The sequence below is a fragment of the Antechinus flavipes genome, chromosome 3, assembly GCF_016432865.1.
Source record: "Antechinus flavipes isolate AdamAnt ecotype Samford, QLD, Australia chromosome 3, AdamAnt_v2, whole genome shotgun sequence".
Classification (NCBI taxonomy): Eukaryota; Metazoa; Chordata; class Mammalia; order Dasyuromorphia; family Dasyuridae; genus Antechinus; species Antechinus flavipes.
In genome coordinates this window covers 627,165,925-627,186,800 of record NC_067400.1, presented here as the reverse complement: position 1 = coordinate 627,186,800, position 20,876 = coordinate 627,165,925, and the positions used below count along the sequence as shown (strand labels likewise).

At 35.5% G+C, this 20,876-nt stretch overlaps 1 protein-coding gene across 1 annotated transcript; it reads left to right on the top strand.

Moving 5' to 3' along the window:
• The first annotated feature begins 949 nt into the window (after positions 1–949).
• LOC127557637 (vomeronasal type-2 receptor 26-like) lies at positions 950–20,091 on the top strand. Its single transcript, XM_051990950.1, has 8 exons — positions 950–1,077; positions 1,290–1,581; positions 1,721–1,731; positions 10,224–10,515; positions 11,034–11,858; positions 14,697–14,924; positions 17,001–17,124; positions 19,187–20,091. The coding sequence occupies exons 1-8, from the start codon at positions 950–952 to the stop codon at positions 20,089–20,091; spliced, it is 2,805 nt and encodes a 934-aa protein (XP_051846910.1).
• The last annotated feature ends 785 nt before the right edge of the window (positions 20,092–20,876 follow it).

Below are 20,876 nucleotides of genomic sequence, written 5' to 3'. Positions count from 1 at the left end.
GATCTACATATCACAATTTCCTCAGCCATTCCATAACAAAAAGGCAGCTCTTTTTGTCCAGATCTTTGTCACTCTGCAAAGAAATGCAATTTTTTTATTTGTACTCCTTTCTCTCTTTATTTTTTAAATCTTTGAAGAACAAGTTATACAAAAGATATCTATAAATCAATGACTTTTTGGCCACAGAAATTGCTTTCCAGAATGCTAAAATAATTAATAGTTCCATTAAAAGTATAATAATGTCATAGTTACCTTATATCTCCTTCCACATTTCATTATTTCTCTCTGTTTTGGTGATTAGGCCAATCTGATAGGTGAGAGGTTGTAATTCAGAATTGTTTTTCTTTTTATTACCATATTTATTTGCCATTTTGAACATTTTTTCATAAACCTAAAGATACCTTGAATTTCTTATCTCGATAACTTTCTATTTAAATTCTTTGACAATTTATCCCATGGACAATGGCACTAGTTTTTAAAAGCATAAAACAATTTTATAACTTGGGAATAAAAACTTTTTTAAAAGAAGCATAATAAACACAATTTTCCAGTTTGACTTCTGATCTTAGTTCCATTGGATTTGTGGGGGGCAAAAACAAGATTTATTTTAAATTTTAAATAACCAAAACTTTCTATATTAACTTCTTTTCTATATGCCTTCTTTGGTCATGGATTCTTTTCAATACTCAAAAAGAAATTCTTCCTAAGCCCACAATATTTTATACCTTAAATATGTATCTATTTTCAGGCAATATTAAGATATTAATATCAATTCATAATAATAATAAAATCACATAAATGACCTATTTCTATCAAGTTAATGTCCAGTTTTCTCACTATAACTTGCCTTATGTTTTTTCATTTTTTTATTGCTTCATGTTTTGAAAATTGATCTAAATTTTTCTCATTTATCTAAATGATTTGGTAGTTCTTAGAAGAACTGCTTATGATGTTGGGGAGTGAAGTAGGAGCTTGTAGACAACTGCTGAAGTGGTTTAAATGTGATAATTCTGAATGGAAAGAGGATGAAATCAATGGTATAGCTCCTGATGCCCTCAGGCCGATACAACAAAGCTGGTAAAAGCCTAGGTAACTGAGACATTGCTAGCAATAAACTGAAATATTCAGAATTTCATAATACCATTGCAAGGAAAATAAAAATGTAGGTTGACCAAAAAATGGATCTTCATATGACAGAGGAAATATTTCTTTGGAAAATTTCCAATTCCTCTTTAATGTTGGTAGACTATACATATTCTTTTTCCCTGATAATCTCCCTCTTACTGCAGGTGGTTTCTCAGACACTATTATCAAGTCCTGGCTTTTATGTTTGCTATAGAAGAAATCAACAGGAATCCCAATCTTTTGCCCAACGTTTCTCTGGGATTCCACATCTACAATGCTTATCAAAATGATGAGAGGACCTTGGAGAGTTCCCTCATGTGGCTGTCAGGCCAGGGACAGACCATTCCAAATTACAGCTGTGAGAGGCAGAGAAAGTCTGTGGTGGTCATTGGAGGAGCCACTTCTGAACTGACTTTCTCCATGGGAACTCTGCTGGAGCTCTATAAGCTCCCACAGGTAGGAAATCAGAGGTTTCATTTAGCTTATGCTGGTTGGAGGGCAGAGGCAGGCCTTTGAGGGTCTGCCAGTTGAAATACAAATGTCAAATACCTTTGGGGAATTCTGATGTCTAATTTTCCTTTCTATTGATTCTCAGAGATCAAAAAGGTAATAGAGAATCTGAGGACATCAGATTTATTACCTTCATCATGTAGAATGTAGAATATTTTGACTTGAAAAAATCATGAAATTGAAACTTTAAAATATTTATTAATTATCTAATATTTCCAGTTCTTAGATTCAATCATAGACATACACAATAGTAAAAATACAGAACATACTTACACCCATTTCACCTAGGACAGGTTTAATGAAGGAGATGACCCTTGAGTGGAATTCTGTATGATCGGAAATAACTTACCAGGTAGAAATGAAGAATGAGTCGGTTTTAGCTAGAAGGGAATGAGACGACTAGGTTCACATGAGGTAGGGTGGGAGAATCTTTTGCACAGATAACTCATTTTAACTGAAAATAGTCATGTTTTGTTCTTTTACAGATCAGCTATGGTCTCTTTGATCCACTCATAAGTGACCCACTTCAGTTTCCTTCTGTTTATCAGATGACCCCCAGTGATACCTCTCTTCCCCTTGCCATGGTCAGGTTAATGCTGCATTTCCAATGGAACTGGGTGGGCCTTGTTGCCTCAGATGACTCAAGAGGTGAGAAATTCCTGAGAGACCTTCAAGAAAAAATGGCCAGAAATGATGTCTGTGTAGCCTTTAAAGAAAGGATCTTTACTGGCCGATCATTCAAGGAGAAAATATTTTTACAGAACATATTAGTTTCTGCAGCAAAGGTGATTGTACTTCATGGAGAAACAAATTCACTTCTGAGCCTGACTTTGTCATAAAACAAAGTCTAATGTTATTGTAACAAGAGTGTGGATCGATAACAGTCACTGTGATATTACCAAAAAACCTAGTTATATCTATTTTAATAATTTCCATGGATCTCTGATATTTTCAGATCAGACAAGTAGGATTCCTGGTTTCAAACATTTTCTGCAAACCATTAATCATGCCAGATACCCAGAGGATATTTTCCTTAAGAAATTTTGGAACTCAGCTTTTGGATGTCCAAATAAACATGGAAAGGAAGATGAATGCCTCTTTAGACAAACTACATTTAAGCTATTTAGACATCACTACATCTAAGCAGAGTTAGACTATCTACACTGCTGTGTATGCTGTGGCCTGGACTCTTCATGAAATGTTCGTGGTGAGATCAGAAATGGAATCCAACATAGATGGAGAAAACAGGGTTATTCACCCCTGGAAAGTAAAGTTCTCCCTCCATAAGCATTGCACTGACACTTGTAATTTTCTTCTTGGTTCGGTTTCCTGGGGTCTCTGGAAGTAGCAATATCAATATTAAACATATATGCACCAAGTGGTGAAGCACTTAAATTTTTAAAAGAAAAATTAAGAGAGCTGCAAGAAGAAATAGACAGCAAAACTATAATAGTGGGAGATCTCAAACTTGCACTCTCAGAATTAGATAAATCAAACCACAAAATAAATAAGAAAGAAGTCAAAGAGGTAAATAGAATAGTAGAAAAGTTAGATATGATAAATCTTTAGAGAAAACTAAATAGAGACAGAAAGGAGTATACTTTCTTCTCAGCAGTTCATAGAATCTATACAAAAATTGACCATAGATTAGGACATAAAAACCTCAAACTCAAATGCAGTAAGGCAGAAATAGTAAATGCATCCTTTTCAGACCACAATGCAATGAAAGTTACCTTCAATAAAAAGCCAGAGGGAAATAGACCAAAAAATAATTGGAAACTAAATAATCTCATGGTAAGGAATGATTGGGTGAAACAGGAAATCATAGACGTAATTAATAACTTCACTCAAGAAAATGACAATAATGAGACATCATACCAAAACGTGTGGGATGCAGCCAAAATGGTAATACGGGGGAAATTTCATATCTCTAGAGACCTACTTGCATATAATAGAGAAAAAGAAGGTCAATGAATTGGGCTTGCAACTAAAAATGCTAGAAAAGGAACAAATTAAAAAATCCCAGTCAAACACTAAACTTGAAATTTTAAAATAAAAGGAGAGATCAATAAAATTGAAAGTAAAAAAAAACTATTGAATTAATTAATAAAAACTAAGAGTTGGTTCTGTGAAAAAAACCAACAAAATAGACAAACCCTTAGTAAATCTGATTTAAAAAAGGGAAGAGGAAAATCAAATTGTTAGTCTCAAAAATGAAAAGGGAGAATGCGCCACTAATGAAGAGGAAATTAGAGCAATGATTAGGAGTTACTTTGCTCAACTTTATGCCAATAAATTTGATAAGTTAAATGAAATGGAAGAATACCTTCAAATATACCTTCCCCAGATTAACAGAGGAAGAAGTAAATAGACTAAACAGTGCCATTTTAGAAAAAGAAATAGAACAAGCTATTAATCACCTCCCTAAGAAAAAAATCCCCAGGACCAGATGGATTTACATGTGAATTCTACCAAACATTTCAAGAACAATTAACTCCAATGTTATATAAACTATTTGAAAAAACAGGGATTGAAGGAGTCCTACCAAATTCCTTTTATGACACAGACATGGTACTGATACCTAAACCAGGTAGGTTGAAAACAGAGAAATAAAATTATAGACTAATCTCTCTAATGAATATTGATGCTAAAATATTCAATAAAATATTAGGAAAAAGATTACAGAAAATCATCCCCAGGATAATACACTATGACCAAGTAGGTTTTATACCAGGAATTCAGGGCTGGTTCAATATTAGGAAAACTATTAGCATAATTAACTATATCAATAACCAAATTAACAAAAACCATATGATCATCTCAATAGATGCAGAAAAAGCAGTTGATAAAATCCAATATCCATTCCTAATAAAAACACTTGAGAAGATAGGAATAAATGGACTTTTCCTTAAAATAGTCAGGAGCATCATATGTAATAGGGAAAAACTGGAAATTTTCCCAGTAAGATCAGGAGTGAAAAAATGTTGCACACTATCACCATTATTATTCAATATTGTATTAGAAACACTAACCTCTGCAATAAGAGTCGAGAAAGAGATTGAAGGAATTAGAGTAGGCAATGAGGAAACCAAACTATCACTCTTTGCAGATGATATGATGGTATATCTAGAGAACCCCAGAGATTCTACTAAAAAGCTATTAGAAATCATTCATAATTTTAGCAAAGTAGCAGGATACAAAATAAACCCCCATATCAGCATTTTTATACATCACCAACAAAATCCAACAGCAAGAGATACAAAGAGAAATTCCATTCAAAATAACTGTTGATACCATAAAATATTTGGGAATCTATCTACCAAAGGAAAGTCAGGAATTATATGAGCAAAATTACAAAACACTTTCCACACAAATAAAGTAGGATTTAAATAATTGGAAAAATATTAAGTGCTCTTGGATAGGTTGAGCGAATATAATAAAGATGACAAAACTCCTTAAACTAATCTCTTTAGTTAGTACTATACCAATCAGAGCCCAAAGAAACTATTTGAATAACCTAGAAAAAATAACAACAAAATTCAAATGGAACAACAAAAGGTCGAGAATTTCAAGGGAATTAATGAAAAAAAAAATCAAATGAAGGTAGCCTAGTTGTACCTGCTCTAAAACTATATTATAGAGCAGTAGTCACCAAAACCATTTGGTATTGGCTAAAAAATAGATTAGTTGATCAGTGGAATAGGTTAGGTTCACAAGACAAAATAGTCAATAACTATAGAAATGTAGTGTTTGACAAAACCAAAGATCCCAACTTTGGGGATAAGAATTCATTATTTGACAAAAACTGATGGGAAAACTGGAAATTAGTATGGCAGAAATTAGGCATGGACCCACACTTAACACCATATATCAAGATAAGATCAAAATGTGTCCATGATTTAGACAGAAAGAACGAGATTATAAATAAATTAGAGGAACATAGGATAGTTGACCTCTCAGACTTGTGGAGGAGGAAGAAATTTGTGACAAAAGTTGAACTAGAAATCATTATTGATCACAAAATAGAAAATTTTGATTACATCAAATTAAAAAGCCTTTGTACAAAAAAACCTAATACAAACAAAATTAGAAAGGAAGCAACAAACTGGGAAAACATTTTTACAATTAAAGGTTCTGATAAAGGCCTCATTTCCAAAATATACAGAGAATTGACTCTAATTTATAAGAAATCAAGCCATTCTCTGATTGATAAATGGTCAAAGGATATGAACAGACAATTTTCAGATGATGAAATTGAAACTATTTCCACTCATATGAGTGTTTCAAATCACTATTGATTAGAGAAATACAAAGTAAGACAACTCTGAGATACCACTACACACCTGTCAGATTGGCTAAGATGACAGGAAAAAATAATGAGGGATGTTGGAGGGGATGCGGGGAAAACTGCGACATTGATGCATTGTTAGTGGAGTTGTGAATGAATCCAACCATTCTGTAGAGCAATCTGGAATTATGCCCAAAAAGTTATCAAACTGTGCATACCCTTTGATCCAGGAGTGCTACTACTAGGCTTATATCCCAAAGAAATACTAAAGAAGGGAAAGGGACCTGTATGTGCCAAAATGTTTGTGGCAGCCCTGTTTGTAGTGGCTAGAAACTGGAAAATGAATGAATGCCCATCAATTGGAGAATGGTTGGGTAAATTGTGGTATATGAATGTTATGGAATATTATTGTTCTGTGAGAAATGACCAGCAGGATGAATACAGAGTAGCTTGGAGAGACTTATATAAACTGATGCTGAATGAAGTGAGCAGTACCAAGAGATGATTATATACTTCAATAACGATATTGTATGAGGATATATTCTGATGGAAGTGGATATCTTCGACAAGAGAAGATCTATCTCAGTTCCAATTGATCAATGATGGACAGAAGGAGCTACACCCAAACAAGGAACACTGGGAAATGAATGTGAACTGTTTGCATTTTTGTTTTTCTTCCCAGATTATTTTTACTTTCTAAATCCAATTCTTCCTGTGCAACAAGAGAACTGTTCGGTTCTGCACACATATATTGTATCTAGGATATACTATAACATATTTAACATGTATAAGACTGCTTGCCATCTAGGGAAGGAAGAGAAGGGAAAAGTTGGAACAGAAGTGAGTACAAGGGATAATGTTGTAAAAATTACCCAGGCATATGTTCTGTCAATAAAAAATTATAATAAAAAAAGGTACTTCTTCCTACTAGGAACACAAAAGTCTTCATCAAAACTATGCAGTCACATGACTCCTGAGACTAAATATTGTGAGCACATCCACAGCTTTAGTGAAGAGAATTCCCACTCAGTGTAGTTGTGAGGTATATGAAACAACCCATTAAGGCCTTCCTACCCCATTGGCATGAAATTTCAAGTCTGATCTTAGATACAAATGTGGTTTTTTTTCCTTTCCTCACAGTAGAATGAAAATTCCTTTGCTGCAAGAAACATTGGGATGTTCATTTTTGGATTCCCAGGCCTATACAATTTATTTCTTGACATTAATCCGAATATAATTTCAGTTTTATAATATCTTCTCTAAAGGAAAAAAATCCATCTGTCATTACAGTAATAAGTTGTTAATAATAAAATTTTAGTTTAAAGAATTGTCACAAGTTCAAATAATAATTTCATTGTTTCACTGAACTTCAAAGTATATCATTTTATGGCTTTTATAACTGCAGTGATATTATATGGGCTTGTGTTTTAGGAACAGGATTAAGAAAGAATGCTTGCTTCAAAAGTATTGGGGGATGAACATGAAGGGACTACTAGAATAAAAGATGAGTTTTTCTATAGCAAATCTTGGTAGAAATCACCCTCCTGTGAACAAAGGGAGAGAGATATGAGACAATAAGCAACAAAAACAATTTTCTATGTGCTGCTCAAAGACTAGTGAAAAAATATTTGGTAAAACCATGTCAGAGAACATTATTTGGAGAATAACCCCGGGCTTCAGGGTGTTTTGATTTAATGATATGGGGGAAAGATGCTGAGATCACCTAAAGTTTGGTCACTCAGTCAGGACCACTTTCTGACCTCGTCACCTGTCATGGACACCACTCTGATGCATTAGAGTAGTTACCAAAAGATTCCTACAAAGCCTCTGATACATTAGTAAATTCCCTTGTTTCTGGATGTATTACTGTGTCCCGTACCCACTTGATAACAATTGTCAGTGCTGAGTATAGAGTAGAAAAGGAGGAATGAGAAAAATACAATTTTCACTCAGACACAGGGACACAGGTGCAGAGTTGCAAGCAGCAATGGTCCCAAGGGTCCATCATGGACTAAGTTTCCTCTCCTGGGCAGAAAGATGCACATATAGGATCCTAACCACATAGACCAGCAAGGACATTTCAATGATCCTTTAATCAGGGCTAATCACCTTAAATACTCTCTGGTCTAGCCAGCAATGTCTCTGTTTTAGATATGAGCCAGAGCCATATTCCATTCTGTCTCTAAATGATGAGGGTCAGAGCAAAGCTTGAACAGTTGCTCAAGAAAGAAACTGTTCTTCTGCAGGAAAGTTTTCTGTTCCCAAGACACCTGAAACTGCTACAACTGCTGCTGCCCTGCTTCCTCCACAGCACATCACAAACTTTGCTAAAAAGCAGGTGCACCTTGGCTAGGAGTTGGAGAGCAGTCTCCCACATATTCTTCATGCTTTTCTTTTGCCTGCTTTTGCAGCTGCCATTGTCTGTGGGCAGGGAGCAAGGGACTCCATGTCACCTAGAAAGGTCTTTCAGCCCCACATATTTCAAAGATGGGGATCTTATTGTTGGAGGATTTTTTCCTTTATTTTTACATAAAGAGCATACAATTAAATATTGGAAAATGTTTTGGTTTCATCCTCGACATAATGAAAAAGACTATAAGTAAGTATTTATTCTGTGTTTTTAAATAACTTTTCAATTATCAAGTTTTTTTTCTCTGTATCACTTCCTATTGTGAAAACAATTCCTTGTAACAATTAACCATAATCAAGAAAAAAATTCCCACAATGGCCAAATTTCAAATGAATGTGTTATTTTGTACATCAGTCCATCAGCTTTCTATAATGATATCAGTACCATCTTCATTATTAGTCCTTTGCAGTCATTGGGGATTATTGCATTGCTGAGAGTTCGGAAGTGTTCTGGTGATGTTTATTTTTACATTATTGCTCTTAAAATATAAATTGTTCTTCTTATTTTTCTATCTTCATACTACATCTGTTCCTACAAATTGTGTGATGTACTATGAAATTACATTGCTTCATTTTCAGCAGAACAATGGTATTAAATTAGATCTACATATCACAATTTCCTCAGCCATTCCATAACAAAAAGGCAGCTCTTTTTGTCCAGATCTTTGTCACTCTGCAAAGAAATGCAATTTTTTTATTTGTACTCCTTTCTCTCTTTATTTTTTAAATCTTTGAAGAACAAGTTATACAAAAGATATCTATAAATCAATGACTTTTTGGCCACAGAAATTGCTTTCCAGAATGCTAAAATAATTAATAGTTCCATTAAAAGTATAATAATGTCATAGTTACCTTATATCTCCTTCCACATTTCATTATTTCTCTCTGTTTTGGTGATTATGCCAATCTGATAGGTGAGAGGTTGTAATTCAGAATTGTTTTTCTTTTTATTATCATATTCATTTGCCATTTTGAACATTTTTTCATAAACCTAAAGATACCTTGAATTTCTTATCTCAATAACTTTCTATTTAAATTCTTTGACAATTTATCCCATGGACAATGGCACTAGTTTTTAAAAACATAGAACAATTTTATAATTTGGGAATAAAAACTTTTTTAAAAGAAGCATAATAAACACAATTTTCCAGTTTGACTTCTGATCTTAGTTCCATTGGATTTGTGGGGGGCAAAAACAAGATTTATTTTAAATTTTAAATAACCAAAACTTTCTGTATTGACTTCTTTTCTATATGCCTTCTTTGGTCATGGATTCTTTTCAATACTCAAAAAGAAATTCTTCCTAAGCCCACGATATTTTATACCTTAAATATGTATCTATTTGCAGGCAATATTAAGATATTAATATCAATTCATAATAATAATAAAATCACATAAATGACCTGTTTCTATCAAGTTAATGTCCAGTTTTCTCAATATAATTTGCCTTATTTTTTTTCATTTTTTTATTGCTTCATGTTTTGAAAATTGATCTAAATTTTTCTCATTTATCTAAATGATTTGGTAGTTCTTAGAGGAACTGCTTATGATGTTGGGGAGTGAAGTAGGAGCTTGTAGACAACTGCTGAAGTGGTTTAAATGTGATAATTCTGAATGGAAAGAGGATGAAATCAATGGTATAGCTCCTGATGCCCTCAGGCCCAGATACAACAAAGCTGGTAAAAGCCTAGGTAACTGAGACATTGCTAGCAATAAACTGAAATATTCAGAATTTCATAATACCATTGCAAGGAAAATAAAAATGTAGGTTGACCAAAAAATGGATCTTCATATGACAGAGGAAATATTTCTTTGGAAAATTTCCAATTCCTCTTTAATGTTGGTAGACTATACATATTCTTTGTCCCTGATAATCTCCCTCTTACTGCAGGTGGTTTCTCAGACACTATTATCAAGTCCTGGCTTTTATGTTTGCTATAGAAGAAATCAACAGGAATCCCAATCTTTTGCCCAACGTTTCTCTGGGATTCCACATCTACAATGCTTATCAAAATGATGAGAGGACCTTGGAGAGTTCCCTCATGTGGCTGTCAGGCCAGGGACAGACCATTCCAAATTACAGCTGTGAGAGGCAGAGAAAGTCTGTGGTGGTCATTGGAGGAGCCACTTCTGAACTGACTTTCTCCATGGGAACTCTGCTGGAGCTCTATAAGCTCCCACAGGTAGGATATCAGAGGTTTCATTTAGCTTATGCTGGTTGGAGGGCAGAGGCAGGCCTTTGAGGGTCTGCCAGTTGAAATACAAATGTCAAATACCTTTGGGGAATTCTGATGTCTAATTTTCCTTTCTATTGATTCTCAGAGATCAAAAAGGTAATAGAGAGTCTGAGGACATCAGATTTATTACCTTCATCATGTAGAATGTAGCATATTTTGACTTGAAAAAATCATGAAATTGAAACTTTAAAATATTTATTAATTATCTAATATTTCCAGTTCTTAGATTCAATCATAGACATACACAATAGTAAAAATACAGAACATACTTACACCCATTTCACCTAGGTCAGGTTTAATAAAGGAGATGACCCTTGAGTGGAATTCTGTATGATCGGAAATAACTTACCAGGTAGAAATGAAGAATGAGTCGGTTTTAGCTAGAAGGGAATGAGACGACTAGGTTCACGTGGGGTAGGGTGGGAGAATCTTTTGCACAGATAACTCATTATAACTGAAAATAGTCATGTTTGGTTCTTTTACAGATCAGCTATGGTCTCTTTGATCCACTCATAAGTGACCCACTTCAGTTTCCTTCTGTTTATCAGATGGCCCCCAGTGATACCTCTCTTCCCCTTGCCATGGTCAGGTTAATGCTGCATTTCCAATGGAACTGGGTGGGCCTTGTTGCCTCAGATGACTCAAGAGGTGAGAAATTCCTGAGAGACCTTCAAGAAGAAATGGCCAGAAATGATGTCTGTGTAGCCTTTATAGAAAAGATCACCACTAGAAAGTCATCAAATAAAAACCTATATCAATATTTTGTACTCAGCATACATGTTTCTGCAGCAAATGTGTTTGTCATTTATGGAGATACAAATTCACTTCTGAGCCTGGTGTTTGGGGCAAATCCTTATGTCCTTGCAAGAAAAGTGTGGATCACTACCAGTCACTGGGATATTGCCAAAAAACCTGGTTATATCTATTTTGATAATTTCCATGGTGCTCTGATATTTTCAGATCAGACAAGTAAGATTCCTGGGTTCAAAGATTTTCTGAAAACTGTTAACCCTGCCAGACACCCAGAGGATATTTTCCTTAAGAACTTTTGGAACTCAGCTTTTGAATGTCCCTATGTACATGGGAAGGAAGAGGAGGAAGTCTGTTCATCAAATGCATCTTTAGACAGCCTGAGTTTGAGCTCTTTAGAAAACATTATGTCTGACCAGAGTTACACTGTCTACACTGCTGTGTATGCTGTGGCCTGGGCTCTTCATGAGATGTTCTTAGTGAGATCAGAAATGGAATTCAACATAGATGGAGACAACAGGGTCGTTCCCTCCTGGAAGGTACGGTTCCCCTCTTCATAACAGTGACACCCAAATCTCTGATTCTCGACTTGCAATATTTGGAAAAGATATAAGGGATTACTAACTCAGTTCAGCTTTTTTCAGGGAGGTAGCTCTGCACAGCAGACTCAGGATATTTTAGCTCATTTCTTGTCATTTCAGAATTAGTATCACCTCTGAGGGATGTAGCTCTTTTCAACAATGAAGTGATGCAGATCAATTCCAATAGACTTGTGATGGAGAGAGCCATTTCCATTCAGAGAGATACCTATGGGGACTGAATGTGGATCACAACATAGTATTTTCCTCTTTTTGTTGTTGTTTACTTGCTTTTGTTTTCTCTCATTTTTTTTATCTGATTTATTTTGTTCAACATGATGTGTGGAAATATATATAGAATTGCACACACTTCACTTATTTTGGATTACTTGTGGGGAAGAGAAACAGGAGGCAAGGGAAGGAAAAAAAAACATACCACAAGGTTTTGCAAGGATAAATGTTGAAAATGATTTTTGGTTGTATTTTTTAAATAAAAAGCTATTGTTTAAAAAATTAGGATCTGTTCAGATCCCTGTGACAAGATGCAGGAGTGAGAATCGAGATTAACTGGTTCCTGAGGGTCTTTGACAAAGAAGATGTCAGAGAAGGGAAGGTGCATCAACACGACAGATGCCATGCCTCGAGGGGATGAGGAAGTCAGAACTAGGCATTTCTGTTACCCTGGCAGTTTTAGTTATTCCATGACAGCCAAGCACAATGGAGAGAACTCCATTTGTTAAATCCTGTATCTGAAAATTATTCCTCAGGTGAGATTGAATAAGAGAATTTATTTTTCTAGGAAATAAAGCTGAATGAAATAGCCTCTGAGGTCCTTTCCAGCTTTCAAGCTAACTTTTTTCTTTTCTTTTTTTTTTGCAAGGCAATAAGAATTAAGTGACTTGTTCAGGATCACACACAACTGTCTCAGGCTGATTTAAACTCAGGTTTTCCAGAATCCAGTCCTGTCTCTAACTACTGCACCACCTGATTGATCCTTGCAATTTAAAGTTTAACAAGGACTGTTAAATCTCAAAACAAGGATTTATATATTGATTTTTATAAAAATATAAGCGCCTTTAGAACAGGGATTTCTCTTATTTTGAGTTTAGTCTCCCACACTAACATGATGTCTTGGCTACTTGAAAAGCACTTAATAGTTGCTTCTTGAATGAAAAGTGTCTTGAATCTTAATTATCTAATTAGATTCTTATTTCTTCTCTCTCCCACTCATCAGTTTTTGAGCTACTAACTAATCAACAAATAGGCATTTAGAATGGTTCTACCAAAAGATAAGAAATATGATATACAACAGAGATAAGAACTTAAAGATTAAAAAAATCTCATTTGTCTCAAAAATTTAACACTAGAAGAGGCAACATAAATATGTCTGTATATATGCATATTTCTATATAGACATATAGAATTATATGTGTATTTATTGTAAATATATTTACAAAGTAAAGGTTTCACATCTTATATACATACATAATATTTTACCTGTATGTATAAAATAAATATAAAAATATAGAAAACAAAAATATAAATATCTCCAAATACAAGAAGATTAGGGAAAGAAGACAAATATCAGCAAAATAATCTTCTTTAAGCATTACACATTTTGTCAGTGTTTCAATAACTTCTTATGTTTAACCTATAAAATATTGCTTGCACTTTGGGGGACAAGGGAGATCACTGAGGGAGGGAGAAAAATTGGAACACAAGGTTTTGCAAAGATAAATATTTAAAACTCTCTTTCCATCTATTTGGAAAAATAAAATACAAACTAAAAAAGCATCTTAACATGTCCTTCTCCTAACCCAATATTATAATACACTCATAGTTAGGAACCACAAATAAATTTTTATATCCTCTAGCAGAAAACAACCTCAGCTTGGAATTAAAGCTCTGTAAAGTGTGATCCCAACTTTCCAATCTAATTTCACACCATACCTATTTAACATTTTATGTTTCAGCAAAATTCCCAACTGGATGTACTCTGAATTAGGATCCTATCCTGTGACTCCAAAATTTTACACAGGCACTTAAGCCTAAAACATATTGCTACCTCACTTCTGGCTCACAGAATCTTTAGCTTCCTATAGGTTCAGATGCTGTGTTCTCACTTAAAAATCCTTGCTCGATTCTCATTTCATATCAGATAATATGGGTAAAAAAATTATATATGGAAAATGCATTGCATATAAAGAATGCTATGGAAATACTTCTTTCCCTTCTAATTCAGTAGTATTTTATTCTTCATGGAATGATACTGTATTTATTTTTATGATCCAATGCCCTGTTATCCAGAGGAATGTAAGCTCCTTAATGGCAAGGAGTTATCATTTTTATTTTATATCTTAAGGACCCAGCTAAGTGCTTTGAATTAATAAATCGTTATAAAGGCTTTTAGGATTGTACTGGAAGCAGTCTAATTAATTATAGGGGTGAACTGTGTACCACCCTACTTACTCTAAACAATACTAGATGCTCTCTTCCTGTACCTTCGTTCCCAAACCCACTCTCATCAAAGAGAGAAAAGGACATTCTGGGTTTTTCAACAGGTTGAAAAATTCCTATTTCCAGCTTGAGATTTGGCCCAGTCTTCTAGCCTGGAGAAAACAGTTGAGTCTCTAGTTCTGTTATCCAATTTCTTAGCAATCCATCCTAATTCTGTGACAAATGAAAAATCTTAGGATTGTACTCATTGCAAGGAATTGAAGAAAAAAATAGCAGAGAAACTAGAAAACATCCCGGAGAGAATCTAGTGGTGAACTTTCAACTCATTTTCTTCCCTTTCAGCTCCATTCCTTTCTGAAGAACCTTCAGTTTAACAATAGTGCTGGGAAGCTGGTGGTCCTGGATAAGAAGAGGAACTCTGTGGCAAACTATGATGTTCTCAACTATGTGACCTTTAGCAATGATACCGAAGTCCTAATAAAAGTGGGAGAGTTTATATCCCAAGCTCCACTTGGCCAAGATTTAACAATACAAGAGCATGCCATTACGTGGTCGACATGGAATAAAAAGGTAAAGAATGATCAAAATGTTGGTTTTATAAAAACTGTCAACATAAAATAGAGCCCATCAGAATAGTCAGTAGCATATTGTCAAACTTGCGGCATACTCCACAAAATCTGCTCAGAGGAAACAGCTTAGAAATAAAGTTTTTTGGTGCATAATGAATTATGATCATTAGCGTTTTTCCCTCCCAAGATTTTTAAATCTTGTAAAGAAAAAACTACCTCTTAAAGACTGTGGTTTTTATCCAGTCACTCAGAATTTACTATTTGTGACCCCATGGAATATAGATCACCAAGCCCTTCTCTCTTCCCCTACCTCTCAAGTTGGACCAATTCTAGAATTTTTTCCATGACATTATTTCTCCATCTCATCCTCTGCAATCCTTTTCTCCTTTTCACTTAATCTATCATGATGTTAGGGATTTTTCTGAGTCTCTCAGTATGCAGCTTCACCTTCATTATTTGACATTCCAAGAAAATAACTTTAATTAAAGTTTTAAGTATTGACCAATCTGATCTTTTTGCTGAACCAAAATCTTTCAAAAATCTTCTCTAGCATCGTGATTCAAAAAATGATTTTCCATAATGCTGTTTTCTTAAAAGTTCTACTCACAATGTCATACACTGTTCCTGGGGGAAAATACAACCATATGTATACAGACGTTTGCTAAGAAGGTAATATCTCCACTTTTTAGTATTCTGTCTAGATTATCCCTTCTAAGGAGAAAGCCTCTTTTAATGTCATCATAGAGGTCACCATCTGTAACAATTTTTGAACCAAAGCACAGAAAATGTTTTACTGTTTTTTTTGGTTTTTTTTTTTTACTGTTTATTATTTTTGTCCCCATATTTGAAACAAAGTGATAGAACTAGTCATAAAGATCTTGGGTTTTTACTTAGTTAGATTGATTTTGTTGAGCTTCAAAGCATTTTTCTCACTATAATCAAGAGGTTCCTTAATTCTTCTTCTCTTTGTGTCACCAGAAAGATGATGTCTGAATAACTGAGATGTTTGAAATTTCTCCTGAAAAACTTGATTTCAGCTTTTGTTTCATCCAGTCAGTCATTTTTCATAACTTGTTCTACATATAAATTAACTAAATAAAGAGAAAGCATACAATATGATCATAATCTTTTTCCAATCAGAAAGCAATTAGTTGTTGCATGTTTAGTTGTATCTTTACTTCTTGATCCACATTCATGTTCCTGGGGCTGCAGTAGGGTGATCTAGTACATCTCTTTGAGGACTTCCCACATATGTTATAAGTTACATGGTCAAAGTAAATGAAGCAGACATGCTATGGTGGATTTTCCTGGGACCTTCTTCCATTACCCATAGTCTATGGATCTTGGCAATTTGATCTCTAATTCCTCAATTTCTTTTGAAATCAGTCTTCTTTTCTGGTAATTCTGTCCTTGGTCTTGCAGCCTTACTTGAAAGATCTTAAATATAACCTTGCCAACATTTGAATGAATGCAGTTCCTCAGTGACTTGAATTGTCTTGGAATTGTCTATCTTTAGAACTGACATGTAAATGGATCTTTTAATTCCAATGTCTACTATTATGTTTTTCAAACTGGCTGTCCTACAGTGTCCAGTTTTTTAAGAGCCACATCTTTCAGAATTTTAAATAGCTTGGCTAAAATTGTATTAGTTTCCCCAGCCTTATCATTAGTAATGGTTACTAGGGCAATAATGATTTCCTTCTCCCAAATACCTAGTTCTTGAGAATAGCCACAACATCATGGTTATTGGATAGTTCCATGATGTTCTACTTCTGTTAAATACAGAACATTTTGTTTTTTATCATGTCCATATTTGCATGAAATTTTCCCCTCTTAGTTCCAATTTTCTTTATGAAATCCTGTATATTTCCCTTTCTATTGTCTTTTATTTCTTTGCATTGCTTCTTTATGAAAACCTCACCCAGGTTGTTTGGACCCTAATAGAATCCTCTCTTCTTCAGCTGAGAAGAAATCCAACTCCCCAAGCCTTTAGTTATGTGGGTCCCTTTTGCAAGGAAATTGATCTAGTCTTTGTCAGAATGAGTGCTCAAAAGCCTTTGGAATATTCCCCATGCAGCTTCCTCAGTCCAGATGCAGTAAAGTCTGTGGTCCTGGATTCCAGAAGAAAGCCCAGGAGGGAAGTCCTGTCTGCTGTTTTAACTGTGACCCCTGCCCAGACAGACACATTTCCAACCAGACAGGTAAGTCTTTGAGGACATGTTCACCTTCAGCAAATGTGGATCCAGGGCAACCAACTGAAGCTGGATGGGTGTCCCACTTACTGTAAGGCACAGGAAACATATTAATATTGGAATATGGTATCAGGCACCAAAGGAAGTCTAGAAGAAAAGTCAGAATGATCAAGAATATTGAAGGTCCAAAGTGATCAACATCAGAGAGATATGAGGGGGTTGAGATCCACAAAGTAGGAATTTCTTGCCAAGTTTCTCTGTACTTCAATTGCTTAGAGATAGATTGCAGAAAAGAGCCCCTATGTACACAGATTTCTTGTAACTATATAGGAGTTAAAAGAGTCAAGAGAGTCTTTTCCATCAAGACAGCAGTAAGGAAATAGAAATGCTCTCATACTAATTTAAGAGAAGAGAAAGATGAAGTGACCATTCACAGTAACATGGTTACTGAAGAGGGCTGGGACCCAATGAGGGTACTGAGTTGGAATTTGGTGAAATTTTCAATTCATGTCAGCTGTTTCCCCTGCATGTTTACCATTTGATGTACAATGATTGCCAAGAAGGCATCAATCTACCCATCCCAAATACTTCTCTCACTCAGAAAACTACCTGCCTTGCCAATAGACAATGATCTGTTTGAAGCCCAGACCTAAACATCCTCAACACAGAACTATGATTTGGGGGGAGATGCAAGTTATACTTTAAGATACTTTAACCTGACAAAGCTGTGCACATAGGCAGAAATTTGGGAAATTACTTCTAACAAAGGGAAAAGGATAATAATGGATAAAATTAAAATAGCCAGACCTAGAGCAATGCCTATAAGAACAAGATCTTTGTGAAGGAAGATCTTGCAATAGAGCTTGATCTGAAGAATCTTCACAATTCCCAGCTTGCTTTGGGGTTTGTCCCATAGCACCAAATAGAGCAAGTTTGGTCCCTCTTCCAGTTACTATAGTTTCTATACATCACACCAACTGTCATGTCCTTTCAGAAGTTTCTCTTCTTCAGGTTAAACATGTTCAGGTTCTTTGATTCCTATCCATACAGAATTCATAATTGATGCCTAAACAACTTAAGGGTCATCTAACGAAAGCCCAAAATATTTTATGTCAACAAATAGATATATAGAAATAGATCATAAATATGCTAAACATCAACAGGAAAAATGCACAACCAAGATCTTTAACAGGTGTAGCGGGGCAACTCTCCACATGTTACAGAAGAAGTCTGGAAGAACTGATACGGTTAGAACAACTGAATCATTTTATTGTAAAAAGAAACCGCAAAAAGAGAGAGAGAGAACTACCAGCTCTCTAATAGAGAAACTTTACAAAGATTATTGTCCAAGAACAAGAAATGAAGTCAGCAACAAATTGATTACCATACTTTGTCACATGAAGCTGACACATTTATAATTCTTGTTGTTGTTGATACTAAGAATATCTTTGTTTAAAAGATACTCTGTGAATGTTATTTATAAAAGAGCTACCATGTATCTAGTGGCTACCTTGTAAATGAAGTAGAGAATAAAGCACTGGGCCTGCAGTAGGGAAGGCATCTTCTTGAGTTCAAATTTGGCTTCCACACCTACTAGCTTTGTGACCAAGGTCAAGTCACATAATCTTGTTTACCTCAGCTTCCTCATCAGGAAAAAAAAATAGGCTGGAAGAACAAATGTCAAGTACCATGATTATCTTTGCCAAGAAAAGCTCACATGTGTTCACAAAGAGTCAGTCACAACTCACAATTACTCCAATTTATTTACTACTTTAAGATTTGCCAAACTCTTTCCATTTGTGTGAAGTAGGCACAATTATTATATCCCCATTTTACTAACTATGATATAGAAGTGCAAATTAAGTAACTGATTAACCCATAATCACAAGGCAATCTGAGGAAGAATTCAAACTCAGGTCTTTCAAGTCTTTTGTTCTGTTCACTGATACCAGATTCTGATCCCCATGGAATCATATGGAGCCATTTGAATTATTTCCACAAATATTGTTGGCCCACTGAAAGGGAAGTTTTCTGTGGCTGAAATATTGAAAAATTTCTTTGTTCTCTTTAGATGCAGATCAGTGTGTGAAATGCCCTGAAGATCAATATCCCAATCAGGAGAGGAATCAGTGCCTCCCGAAAATGATGACCTTCCTGGAATATGATGATCCCATGGGGATGGCTTTGGCTTCTATAGCTGCTTGCTTGTCTCTCCTCACAGCTCTGGTTCTCTGGGTCTTTGTGAGGTACAAAAACACCCCCATAGTCAGAGCCAATAACCGGGATCTCAGCTACATCCTGCTCATCTCCCTTTTCTTCTGCTTCCTCTGCTCTCTGCTCTTCATTGGTCGCCCAACAGCAGCCCATTGCCTCCTCCGACAAACAACCTTTGGGGTCATGTTTACAGTAGCCGTCTCCACTATTTTGGCTAAAACCATCATTGTGGTTCTGGCCTTCAGAGCCACCAGACCAGGCAGCAGGAGCAGGAAATGGATGGGAAGCAGAGCCCCCATTTCTGTTGTTCTCTTTTGCACCTTGATTCAAGTCATGCTCTGTGCAATCTGGCTGCTGCTCTCTCCCCCATTCCCAGAGGCAGACACACACACTGACCGTGAGCACATCATCCTGGGGTGCAATGAGGGCTCCCTCATTGCCTTCTATTTTGTCTTGAGCTACATGGGAGTCTTGGCCCTGGCGAGCTTCACTGTGGCCTTTTTTGTCAGAAATCTCCCTGACGCTTTCAACGAAGCCAAGTTCATCACCTTCAGCATGCTGGTGTTCTGCAGCGTCTGGATCACCTTCCTCCCCACCTACCAGAGCACCAAGGGCAAGATGATGATAGTCGTGGAGATCTTCTCCATCTTAAGCTCCAGTACTGGCTTGCTAGCCTGCATCTTCATCCCCAAATGCTATGTGATCCTTCTGCAGCCCCACAGGAACATCAAGAACTCTTTAAAGAATAATGTCAAGGCTTGAGTGCAGAATCATTGTGAATTGTTCTGCAGGACTAATAAAATGAGATTATAAACAATCAACCCAAATTGCTCTTGCTTCCAAGTGTCTTAGTGAAACCCAAACAAGTTCTGCATTTACTAAACAAGAGCTTCTTGCTGATTCCCCACTGTTTCAAAAACACTTTCATTGGGTCTTTCAACAACGATACTGTATGAGGATATATTCTGATGGAAGTGGATCTCTTCGATAAAGAGAACTAATTCAGTTTCAATTGATCAAGGATGGACAAAAGCAGCTACACCCAAAGATAGAACACTGGGAAATGAATATAAGCTGCTTGCATTTTTGTTTTTCTTCCCGGGTTATTTTTACCTTCTGAATCCAATTCTCCCTGTGCAACAAGAGAACTGTTTGGTTCTGCAAACATATATTGTATCTAGGATATACGGCAACATATTTAACATATATAGGACTGCTTGCCATCTAGGGGACGGGATGGGAGGGAGGAAGGGGAAAAATCGGAACAGAAGTAAGCGCAAGGGATAATGTTGTAAAAAAAATTACCCTGGCATGGATTCTGTCAATAAAAAGTTATTATAAAAAAAGCTATTAAAAAATCCAAGAAAAATAAGAAGATTATGAGGGAAATGTTAACCAACTAAAATAGAAGATACAGAGACTTAAGGATGATTTTGAAAATTAGAATTGGGCAAGGGGAAGCCAGTGAAGATCTGAGAGACCAAGAAATAACAGAACAGATTATAAACAATGAAACAATAGAACAGGACATGAAACATCTTATAGAA